Below are 12,901 nucleotides of genomic sequence, written 5' to 3' on the forward strand. Positions count from 1 at the left end.
ACAAACAAATACATGTTACTTTTATTTTTAAAAGAGGTTAAAAATACCCATTTTCATGTCTGTAACGTGTTCAGTTTTCAATATATACTGTATATGTGCTCATTTAAAAAATTTACCCCCTTTAACACTTTCCCTTAATAATTGGAAACAAATTATGCGTGTTCCTTTACTTTTACAGGGGATTCCAAATGCCAATATTCACGTCTGTAACATGCTACTTTTTAAAGATATACTCATTTTAAGAATTCATCCCATTTGTCCCTCCTCTTCACCACCCCTTAAAGATTTTCCCAAAACAAAAAAAATACATGTTTCTTTATCTTTAAAGGAGATTCTAAATACCAATTTTCATGACTGTAACACCTTCAATTTTTTAGATACTGTGTAAGTATCTACATAAAATGTATTCAATCCCTTTTTCACCTTTTTTAACCCTCCCTCGCCCCTTAACAGGATTTTCCAAAAACAAAAAAATATGTGTTTCTTTATTTTTAAAACAGATTCCAAATACTACTTTTCATATCTTTAAACTGTTCGGTTTTCCAGCTATAGATACACTCATTTTAACAATTCACCTCCCCCTTCTCACCTCCTTCGAGACGGAATATCCGAAGATCCTCCCTCACTGAGCACCTACATTGTAATATGAATGTATCCCCAAAATTTCATCAATTGGTCTCAACTCCTTTTCCACCCCACCACCGTTAAGTTGATTTCCCCCACCCAAAGAAAGAAGGCGTGTATCTTTATGCTTAAAGGAGATTCCAAATACCAATGTTCACATCTGTTACTTTCTGTTTTGAGATATAAGTTACCCCATAAAAAGAATTCACTATTTTCACTTCCTTTCACACTCCCCCACCCATTAAGTGAATTTTCCAGAAAAGATACTTGTTTCTTTATTAGTAAAGGATCTTCTGAATACCAATTATCACGACTGTAACATTTTCAGTTTTATATACATGTGTACCGCCTGCTGTCATTTCTTGATGGATACAGTACTTTTGCATCCATCTCTTGGCACAGGCCAGAGTAAAGTGTAGCTTCCACCGAAGTCCCAGTCTCGTCCATGGCTGTGACAATATGGAAGTTGCTGGGGTATGGGTAGTGCTGAGTAATGACATTCAGAGCACGACTAGTGCATCTGAGTGTTATGAAAGGTGCTGCTCATAGGGTCAGTCGTGCTGCAATAATACTTTCTGACCCAGTGAGGAAAGCAATGGCAAACTACCTCACTCCTCATCTTGCCTAGTACGCCTCATTTTGGTGCTGCCATTGGTTTTTGGGGTTTCCTTATAACCGCATAACCTTTAGTGGTGCTATTTGAGGATCCAACCAGCCTCTGGGCTGATGACCTAACAGACATACATGTGTACTCATAAAAGGAATTCAACTCCTTTTCACCCCAGCCATCCAGGATGACTTTCCCCCCAAAATGCATTTTTCCTTGTTTTTGAAGGTGATCCAAATACCAATTTTCATGTCTGTAACAACTTTAGTTTTTATTAGATGTAAGCATCCTCATATAATTAATTCAATTAATTTTTCAAATCCTTCACGCCCCCACCCCCCTCATTGGATTTTCTGAAATCAAAGGAATACATGTTTCTTTACTTTTAAAGCAGATTCCACATACCAATTTTCACGTCTGCAATATATTTCGTTTTTGAGATAATAGTATCTTTATACAAATAATTAAAATAATTTTTCAATTCTACCCCCACACCCCTTTAAGTAGATTTCAAAAAATATATATATATATATATTTCTTTATTTTTAAAGGAGATTCCAAATACCAAATTTCACGTCTATACATCTTCAGTTTTTGAGATATCAGTATCCTAATAAGAAGAATTCAATCCCATTTTCAGTCATTTTTACCCCCACCCAAGTCATTTTTCCAAAAACAAAAAATGCATGTTTCTTTATTTTAATTCAGATAAAAAATACCATTTTTCACTTCTGCAACATGTTAAGTTTTTGAGATATACTGTAGACATGCTCATTTTAAAATTTCACCCCTCTTTTTTCCCCTTAAGTGGAGTTTCCAAAAACAAATCACCTGTTTCTTTAATTTTACAGGAGATTCCAAATACCAATTTTTACACCTGTACCATTTTACGTTTCTGAGATATACTGTAGATATAATCTTTCAAAAAATTCACCCTATTTGTCACTCCTGTTTAAACCCCATTCATTGGATTTTCCAAAAACAAAAACACCCATTCATTGGATTTTCCAAAAACAAAAAATACATGTTTTTTTAATTTTTGAAGGAGATTCAAAATACCAATTTTCAGGTCTGTAATATCTTCAGTTTCTGAGATATAAGTATCTTCATCGAAGGCATTCAACCCCTTTTTCCTAGTGGAAGTTTCTGAAAACAAAAAAATCTGTGTTCTTTATTTTTAAAGGAGATTTTAAATACCAATTTTTTGTCTGTAACCTTTTAAAGTTTTGAGATGTAGATACACTCATTTTAAAAATTCATCCCCATTTTCATGCCCTTATCTTTGGAATATCCAAAAATCCTTCCTTAGCGAAAACCTACATTGTAATATAAATGTGTCCTCAAAATTTCATTTCGTTATGTCCAGTAGTTTTGGCTCGGCGATGATGAATCAGTCAGTCAGGACACGCTCTTTTATATATATAGATTTCAGAAGGGATTTTTTTTTCTCTTTGAAAGAGGCAGCAATGATTCTTATATTCATTCTACATGGTGTTAATGCTGTGTTTGGTGGTCCCAAAATAAACTTCCCACATGTACAGGAAGTATGGTTCATGGCTGCACTGGAGAGAGGATTCCATGGGTCTTTATCCAGGCTTAACTTCTGGGTTATATTCTTGTGCTTAACTGATGGGTTATAGTTTTGTGGTCATAAAGGCACTCTTGATGTAGTAATGTTTTAAAACTTTGCTAACCCTGGGCATGATAGTTGGAATGTATGAAAGGAATTCCTTTCTCTCAAGCGACTTTTTTCACAGATTGTGAACAGGACACAACAGTTTTCTTGATTTTCTTTTTACTGTTTTCAGTGAAATCAATAGTATATCACCTACACAACAGATCTTCCTGTCATCTTCTGTTGTCGAGGGACACATACATTTCAGGACACGTTCACCATGTCTCCGTCACTTGAAAATAAATCTCCACTTCACTCTTGTACAAATCTGGTTTGCATAATCTTTTAACTTTTTTAGATATTGTCCTCACTGTCCATTTCTTACTGGAATCCTTACTGAGATAGAGGTTGGTGTGTGTTGGTTTCCTGTACATTGTGTGAACTTGTTGTAGACTTCCCTCCTCACAATCATGTCCAACAGTAGGGAGTTCTCCCCCAAACTTCTCTTCATTGTGAAATGGATTTTTTAGCAGATAATGTTGCTATTTCTTGATGAATGCAGTATTGTTTAGCAACTGTCTCTAGGCACAGGCCAGAACAAAATGTAGCTTGTACTAAAGTCTCAATACTATCTATGGCTGTGACAATATGGAAGCTGTGGCGGTATGGGTGGTGCTGAGTAATAACATTCAGAGCATGACTAGCACACGTGAGTATTAGGAAAAGTGCTACTGATAGGGTCAGTCATGCTACAATATCACTTTCTAGGCCAGTGAGGAAAGCAATGGCAAACTACCTCACTCCTCATCTTGCCTAGTACACCTCATTTTGGCGCTGCCATCACGTTTTGCAGTTTCCCTATAACAACATGTGAGGATCCAACCAGCCTTTGGGCTGTTGATCTAACAAACAAGCAAACAGACTGTTGAGATATTGAAGCAGTATTTCTTCATTATGTGGCCATAAAACAAAAGTGTCATCCATATAGTGATACAGTCTGGTGACTTCATATATTGCTGTCTTCTGTGCGGACTGCCAATCACCGAATAAAGGAGAAAGGTCTGATAAATAATGTTTGAGGCTTTCACATTCAAATCCTGACATTTCCAGTTCTTTCTTGAAAATCAGTAATAAACATCGTTGGAATCTCTGCAGTGAAATCATCCATTGGACATGTAAGGAGCATATGCTGACAATTCCTTAGGATTTGAGCATAGGGAAATCACAAGTTAAATCTAAACTGTGGCATTTCCATGTGGCAGTGAAATTTCCATACCAATAAGCTGTTGCCACTTAGATCAAGTGACATTATCCTTTGCCTGGTAATCTTCCTGTCATCAGTTTTAGGTGTTCTAAATCAGTCTTTGTGCAGTAATATTAAAGTTGAATGGATATTAGGATTAGTCCAGCAACATCAGGAAGGGGTAGGAAGGAACTGAGAAGTGATGCTGGCTTGAAGAGAGTGGACTTGAAAATAACAAGATCACGAAAATTTTTCTCGAATAAAATCGTGGAATAAAATATTACTTTTACCTATAAATGTTTTAATAATACAGAGGTGCAATTAATTCAGAAATTAGGAAACATAAACTAATCCACTTATTCAGTTTAATTAGCTGAATAATGTGCTATATATGGTCATTTGCTTTATCCGAAGAATTCAGGAAAAATGTATCTGCAGGGTCTTTCAAGCAAAATAAACTGCAAATTGTTCGGAGCCTGTTCTAGTTAAAAATCAAATCCCAACATTTCCAAAATTTAATTTTATTTATTTATATTTATGTAGCATGTACTACATTCTTCTTGCTTAGCAAGAATGATATAATGAAATATATTACGCTGAAACAGCATTAAAAGAACATTGTTTCTTTCTCCTGAAAAAATGTGTTAGTGGAAATGTTGGAGTTTGTATCTGAACACCTCATATATCCTGTACCAGGAAATAGCCCACACCAAAGGCAAAGAGCACAAAAAAATACTGTATGTAGGGTCATGTGTGGTACAGTAATAGGACCGAGTACAGAGCAAGAGTTTCATTTGACAGTTAGTGTATTCTCAGTGAAGTCAATAGTATATCACCTATACAACAGATCTTCCTGTCATCTTCTGTTGTCGAGGGACATGTACATTTCAGGACACATTCACCATGTCTCCATCACCATTCACCATGGGCACCATGAAGTTCTAACAGAATCATCAGTCACCATGGGGACCATGAAGTTCCAAATGACAAGTCATAAAATGACTGAGATCACAATCCCTCACTGTCGAAGATTAATTACACCTGTCTCTTTAAGCAGAGTTCACAAGCAAAGTTATCACTCATCTCTGTAAGCAGAGTCCATAAGCAAATTTATTGAACAAAGAAATCACTTGTCTCTTTAGTAGAGTTCACACGCAAAGATAATGAACAAATAAACCACTCATCATTATAGTAGATTTCACAAGCAAAGTTCATTGAATTACAGTTTGAAACACACAAAATATTTAAATTTACTGTACAAATTATTTCAACACTCGTTATAATTTAAATGTCAAATTATTAAGGCACTGTCATAGAAATAAACACAAGTCCTTTTAAACATTTGTGCCACAGAAATAAATACCATCATGATCATAATCAACCATCATTTTCCAACGCTGTAAATATTCGTGACACAAAATAAATGCAATTCTCCAAGTATTGTCTTGGCAAATTATTTAACACTCAGCGTAGAAAATAATGTAAGTTCATTGTTCACACCATAGAAATAAATTTAAGTCCTTAAATGTCATATCACAGACATAATTAGAAGTTCTCAAGCACTGTATTGGCAATTATTTAACAGTTGACATAAGTTAAATGTTTGCATTGCAGAAATAGCACAAGTTATCACATACACTGACTGACAGAGCAAATGCAACACCAAGAAGGAGTGGTCAGAACTTTATGCCAATTGCAGGGTAGACTGACGTCACTGAGGTATGCTCATGATGTGAAATGCGCCGCTGTGCTGCGCACGTAGCGAACGATAAATGGGACACGGCGTTGGCGAATGGCCCACTTCGTACCGTGATTTCTCAGCCGACAGTCATTGTAGAACGTGTTGTCGTGTGCCACAGGACACGTGTATAGCTAAGAATGCCAGGCTGCCATCAACGGAGGCATTTCCAGCAGACAGACGACTTTACGAGGGGTATGGTGATCGGGCTGAGAAGGGCAGGTTGGTCGCTTCGTCAAATCGCAGCCGATACCCATAGGGATGTGTCCACGGTGCAGCGCCTGTGGCGAAGATGGTTGGCGCAGGGACATGTGGCACGTGCGAGGGGTCCAGGCGCAGCCCGAGTGACGTCAGCACGCGAGGATCGGCGCATCCGCCGCCAAGCGGTGGCAGCCCCGCACGCCACGTCAACCACCATTCTTCAGCATGTGCAAGACACCCTGGCTGTTCCAATATCGACCAGAACAATTTCCCGTCGATTGGTTGAAGAAGGCCTGCACTCCCGGCGTCCGCTCAGAAGACTACCATTGACTCCACAGCATAGACGTGCACGCCTGGCATGGTGCCGGGCTAGAGCGACTTGGATGAGGGAATGGCGGAACGTCATGTTCTCCGATGAGTCACGCTTCTGTTCTGTCAGCGATAGTCACCGCAGACGAGTGTGGCGTCGGCGTGGAGAAAGGTCAAATCCGGCAGTAACTGTGGAGCGCCCTACCGCTAGACAACGCGGCATCATGGTTTGGGGCGCTATTGCGTATGATTCCACGTCACCTCTAGTGCGTATTCAAGGCACGTTAAATGCCCACCGCTACGTGCAGCATGTGCTGCGGTCGGTGGCACTCCCGTACCTTCAGGGGCTGCCCAATGCTCTGTTTCAGCAGGATAATGCCCGCCCACACACTGCTCGCATTTCCCAACAGGCTCTACGAGGTGTACAGATGCTTCCGTGGCCAGCGTACTCTCCGGATCTCTCACCAATCGAACACGTGTGGGATCTCATTGGACGCCGTTTGCAAACTCTGCCCCAGCCTCGTACGGACGACCAACTGTGGCAAATGGTTGACAGAGAATGGAGAACCATCCCTCAGGACATCATCCGCACTCTTATTGACTCTGTACCTCGACGTGTTTCTGCGTGCATCGCCGCTCGCGGTGGTCCTACATCCTACTGAGTCGATGCCGTGCGCATTGTGTAACCTGCATATCGGTTTGAAATAAACATCAATTATTCGTCCGTTCCGTCTCTGTTTTTTCCCCAACTTTCATCCCTTTCGAACCACTCCTTCTTGGTGTTGCATATGCTCTGTCAGTCAGTGTATTATGATACAGAAATAGTTACAAGTCTCCAAGTACTGCCTAGGCAAATATTCAGACACTCGAAACAGATGTTTAAGCTGCACTGAAATATTACAAGTCCACAAGTCTTGCCTTAGAAAATTATTCAACCACCTTGAGTGCCACACATTCACGAAAAGTTCAAGTTTGTAAGTTACACTACAGATTGCACACTTTTACCACGCAATACTCATATTTTACACAAACAGTGGTCTTTGTAGAGCTTTTGCCTCAGCAGCTTGGCTGACTGGCTGACTAGAAAGAAGGAACTGAATGAATGCTCTGCTTCACACCAGGCTTATATAGCTAGACAGTGAGTTGCTTGAGTCATCGCTTGTCCGTATTGCATCAGCTTTCATATTTCTTATTTATATGAGCCATAGGACTCTTGTAATCATCGTTCCACTTAAAAAGGACTAGCAGCAAGTTATATGTTAACCAGAAGAGTTTTCAGACAAGAAGATTTTTCTACCTCAGCATTCACATGTGTTTTAATATGTTATCATGATGATTATCTTTTAAATCTACAGATTTTTCAGTGTTTTTTTTTTTTCCTATTTGCTTTATGTTGCACCAACACAGATAGGTCTTATGGCGATGATGGGATAGGAAAGGCTTAGGAATGGGAGGGAAGCAGCCGTGGCCTTAATTAAGGTACAGCCCCAGCATTTGCCTGGTGTGAAAATGGGAAACCATAGAAAACCATCTTCAGGGCTGCTGACAGTGGGGTTCGAACCCACTATCTCCCGGATGCAAGCTCACAGCTGTGCACCCCTAACCGCATGGCCAACTCGCCCAGTATTTATTTTGTTTTGCATATGCATGTAACAGTTTAGCTTCTACTGAAGATGGCCTTTAGTTATGCTGAAAGATGTTCAGACATTATCCCATCTAATATAGATGGAATTTTTTAAATTGGAAAGGAGGTCAGTATAAGACTTTTATATCTGTTAAGTAAGAGCTGACTAACAGGGGCTCCAAGAGTTCTTAACTTGGGTGCATGGGTTGGTGTCCATGGGGCCCTTAGCTGTGTCCTGGCCTTGCTTCCACTTACTTGTGCCAGGCTCCTCACTCTCATCTATCCTACTTGACCCCCGTTGGTCAACTCTTGTTCTTTTATGACCACAGCAGTATTACTGTATATGATGTGAGTTTCATATTATCAATATTGATGATTTATGTATTAATGATTTCTTAATTCAGTATTTCAGTTCAAGGGAGGGGATGTTCCACCTGTCAGTATACAAAGATATAAATTCAAATACAGTAATATATTTTTACACATTAAAACACTAGTACTAGTTTTGAGCCTGAGATGGGTCGCATAAATAATCCTAAAAACTATAATAGCACTCTTCAAGGTAGATTAAAAGTTTAAAATATCACAGTTTGTTGCTCTCTATAAAATTTTCATAAGGCTCGTAAAATAGGACTTAACCTTGCTATATACCAAAAAATTATAAAATGTCCTTCACAAATTATATAAGCATGTATGCTTAAACTGTATGCAAGAAATATAATGTTTATGCAGTGTGCAGAGCTTGAATTTAGCATACAATAATATAATAATGTAATGAAATATATATATTCCTCTTAAAACAGTAATCACCATCACGATCCTTAAGAATTCTTTTCTTAATATCTGGACTCTAGAAGAAAGGTATAAAATTACCAAATCATTTATTTCACAAGATACTTGATAAATTTCCTATAAGAATGAGGAACATCACTGAATGGGAAGTTCAAAAAAACTCTTTATTAAGGATCAGGTGAATAAATCTGAAACTACATCTGAAATTAGTATTCAGAGAAATGAAGAATGCATTTAGAATTTTTTCATTTTTTATTTGAGCATTCATTTGGAGTAAAGAGGGTTGTTTTCTCTGTTCTTAGGAGACAGGCAAGTTTGAATTCCATGTTGGCCGTTCTCAAAATGGTTTTCCATGGTTTCCCCATTTTCAACTCCAGGCAAATGCTGGGATGTTACCTTTCTCTAGGCCACGGCCACTTCCGTCCCATTCCTAGCCCATACAATTACACCTACTCCCATTGACACAGGGGTACACTTAACTCACCATGGGGTGTACCAGGAATAGTAACAACAGAACTGGTGAGCTGAACAAGTCCTTGGACACTCCTGGCCCTAAAAGCTATAAACTAAAAGAACAAATATTCTGTAGCTTATCCCAGTTATTTCTGGGGTTGCTGAAGCCACTCAAGTTCATTTTGGTTTTGGCTGGGTGCCCTTCCTGATGCCATGTGATTTTTGAGATGAAAATCTGAACCCCAAAATCAAATCTCAGCCTTCTGAGTAGGAAGCCAACAGCTAAGCCACCAAGAAAATCATGACCCTGTTTAAGGTCTTCTAGTGATCTCAGAATAAACTGGATGGAGAAGCTACAAACAGTGAATATATATCATCAGTGATTTATTTGGAACAAAATATTTACAGGAACTAACCTTATTAATTCAGCAATTTCCAAATGGACTCGTATTGGGTGTCAAAATCAGTGGCCTCATGTTTCCGACAAGTTGTTTCATCAGCTGAACGTCTCCCCTTTCGTAGCCATGACTTGACATATGGTTGTGGGTTAAATATATGCACAGGAGGTCCAACACTGCTTATGAAAATAAGTCCACTTGATCTTGAAACCAGCAGCCTATTTCTCTTTTCGGTGTGGATCTCATTCATGGAACTCCATTCCGGTCCAACTAAACCACTGTACATCACTCAAAATTAAAATAACACTATGAAGAGAGAGTGCGAAACTGCAATTGAGATTACAGGATGGGGTTGGGTATTGATATGAAGATAATAGTTCCTGCTTCCTCTGTGCTTACATCTGAACAAAGTCAGAACAAAGTGTGACCCCCTTGCTGTATGTTACTTTGCTGAATTCAGTCAGGCATGGATTCAGTGTATTCTTAAAACTACCTGCTGCAGTCCATGATTGCTGCACCATGAGGGTCAGTTATTCCACAGATCAGGGTTACTAAGGGGAGTTGTTCAGTCGTTCGTCCATCATGTCCAACGTATGTTCAATAGGACTTAGATCCAGTGATCTGGTGAGTCATGGTAAAGTCACGGCGTTGTGGGGAGTTTCCTGGGAGATGAATGCAGTGTGACTGTGGACATTGTCCTGCTGAAGCATCCCATGTGCAATGTTCACTGTCAGAAATACAACCGCTACACTAAGTACTCTGTCAACATAGTGTTGAGCAGTCATATTGTTACTGTCATTACAACTATGAAAGGGTAGGAAGGGTCCACCTATTCAATACCATTAGAATGTATAATGTCTTATAAAACTGGGACTATTTTTTTTTTTGGGTCATTTTTAGCCATGCTCCAGTTGGAAGACATAAGCATACATATAACCAATAATAATATAAACACTCTGGTATGACACAATTTACAGTCTTAATTTAAAACATTGATGAGGTTTGAACAACATATCCAAACTTGAAATTAAATGACATTAAAATTGGCTGTGGTTGATGCTGAACTATTTCGTCAATCCTACAGCAGCCAATATTCTTGAGTTGATCTGGGAGTTGGTATCTTTATCTGTGTAGATGAGCAACTTAATTGATAATTTATGTTTGTTCATTAGTAATATGGGTAATGACTTATATAGCTTTACGGGGAACATTCGTAATTTGAATAGCTATTACTTTTCATCAGATGTAGTAATCTATTGTTTAATTTGTTTTGAAATGAATGTCCCTATGTTCTTCATAAATTGCGTGCACTTGGTACGGATACCAACACCAGACAGCCATATTGTTAACAGTCACCAATTATAATTTTATATCAAAATCAATAGGTTCCCCAGTCATTACTCCTGGTGCTGGTCCTGTGCATCTTGACAATAAGATCAAATCAGTCTCCTCTCCTCGCTGTGTGTTTAGGTACCAGCATGACATATTCAATATCTCAGAATTTAACATTAATGACCAATTGTATCATAATTTGTATTTTGAGTAGTGTTATATTTCTAGGTTTAACGTGAATTAACTTTTTTAATGTTTAATAATTGTTTATTATATAATGTTTAAGGTGAAAGAAGATGATCCATTCCCAAAGACAATATGTTACAAATGCCTCTCTACTTTGGACACCTTGTATGAATTTTGGCAAAAGTGCTGTAGTTCTGAAACCATACTGAGGAGCAGGTTCACTCAAAATACATACGAGCTTGTTCCATATCAGAAGGTAACAAAATTATTTCTCTACAATATTGTGATTTATTTAAGATGTAAGAGTTGAAACTATGTCACAAGAATTCTCTGTTCCTCAAATGTGTGTGTTAACCCATTACATTAGGACAGTCTACTGCCTGCAAAAGCATACTATCAAGTCTTTCATCTTGAAATTCTGTCTGCAGAATGTTCTTCTATTTTACAAATCTTTCCTGGCATATACTTTGCAAATTTGGTGACTGAGTCAGTTTACATCTAAGCTTTTGGCCAGTTGAAATGGTAGTAACCAAATGGATTATAATGACAAAAAAGTAAATTACTTCTTCTGGTTTGTAGAGCAATGAAGAATGTAAACATCTAGAGCTGGATGGTTTGGTTGGCACAATGTCTAAGTAAGAAAATTCTTCTGGTATTAATTTTAATTTTAACAGAGGATACTTTTCATTTGAAATTTTCTTTTTCAATAACTGGAATTTACATTCACTACAAAGCCAAGTTAATTTGCAGTTCTTTCACTCAAGTATACCAAATACACCTCTGGTCATTCCACAACAGTCAATATGATGCCATCTGTTGCAGCCTTCACATTCAACAGCGTCCCTGTTACTGCCAACCTCCTGCCGCTCTAAGGAAACGTATACCTGTCCTCTCAAGAATTGTTAAAGAAGGAAGATCGCTGTCTAGAAATAAGAAGGAGTGGATTATCACAAGAAAGGTATCAACTGATACTCTTGAAAGGAGAAAAGATGAGCTGCAAAATGTATTGCAGATGCTTGAGGAAGGTCTTCTAGATTCAACACTAGACACAACACTGAACATTATCAAGGAATCACAAATCTGGAAGCCACTCGCCAAGATTTGGTTTTACTCTGAATGTTACAAAATTAGACAATTCCATAATGTGCAACAAGCAAATGACCATTCCACGCTAGCAGATTATGCACTGAAGAGGATCATCAGCACCATCATCATTATCATCATCTTCCTTCCAAGTAATGGGCCATGTGTCGCATTATGGTCTTGCATTTTCCTTCCATCTCTTTATTGGATGTCCTACAGATCTTTTTCATCTGGGTTTGTATCGAAGAATCTCTTTTGGCAATCTACCAGGTTCCATCCTTTGTATATGACATTTCCAGCTTTCCTGATAACTGAAGATGTAGTCAGTTATCAGTTGTACTTTCAGTTCTTTTAGCACCTCTCATTCCTTTCATGGTCCCATTTTGTATACCCTGCTGTACGACGCATGAATGTCATTCCTCGTGCTGTAATTCGAGACAAGTCTTGAGATCTTCACGTCTGTGCCTCACATCCATAGCACAGTGTTGGTTTAGCTAAGGTATCATAAAGGTGCAATCGAGTATGTTTCTGAACAAGTGATGGTTTCATGATTTTGTTTATTATTCCTGTAGTTTTTGTGAATTTATTAAGTTTTGCTGGTATATCTAATTCTGATTTGTATGATAAGTTGTACCCGAGATAATTGAACACATTTACTCTTTGCAATGTTGTATTATCTAAACATATTTTACTAGG

At 38.3% G+C, this 12,901-nt stretch overlaps 1 protein-coding gene across 2 annotated transcripts in view; it reads left to right on the forward strand.

Annotated features, from left to right (window-relative positions):
* The window catches only part of LOC136867367 (uncharacterized), a 123,735-nt gene that overhangs the window by 12,134 nt on the left and 98,700 nt on the right, over positions 1 to 12,901 (forward strand). For both annotated transcript variants that reach the window (XM_067144544.2, XM_067144545.2), the window contains one exon: positions 11,223 to 11,378. In XM_067144544.2, the coding sequence (XP_067000645.2) occupies positions 11,223 to 11,378 (156 nt within the window). The remainder of the gene's footprint in view (positions 1 to 11,222; positions 11,379 to 12,901) is intronic.

This window comes from Anabrus simplex, chromosome 3 (assembly GCF_040414725.1).
Source record: "Anabrus simplex isolate iqAnaSimp1 chromosome 3, ASM4041472v1, whole genome shotgun sequence".
In the NCBI taxonomy this organism is placed as follows: domain Eukaryota; kingdom Metazoa; phylum Arthropoda; class Insecta; order Orthoptera; family Tettigoniidae; genus Anabrus; species Anabrus simplex.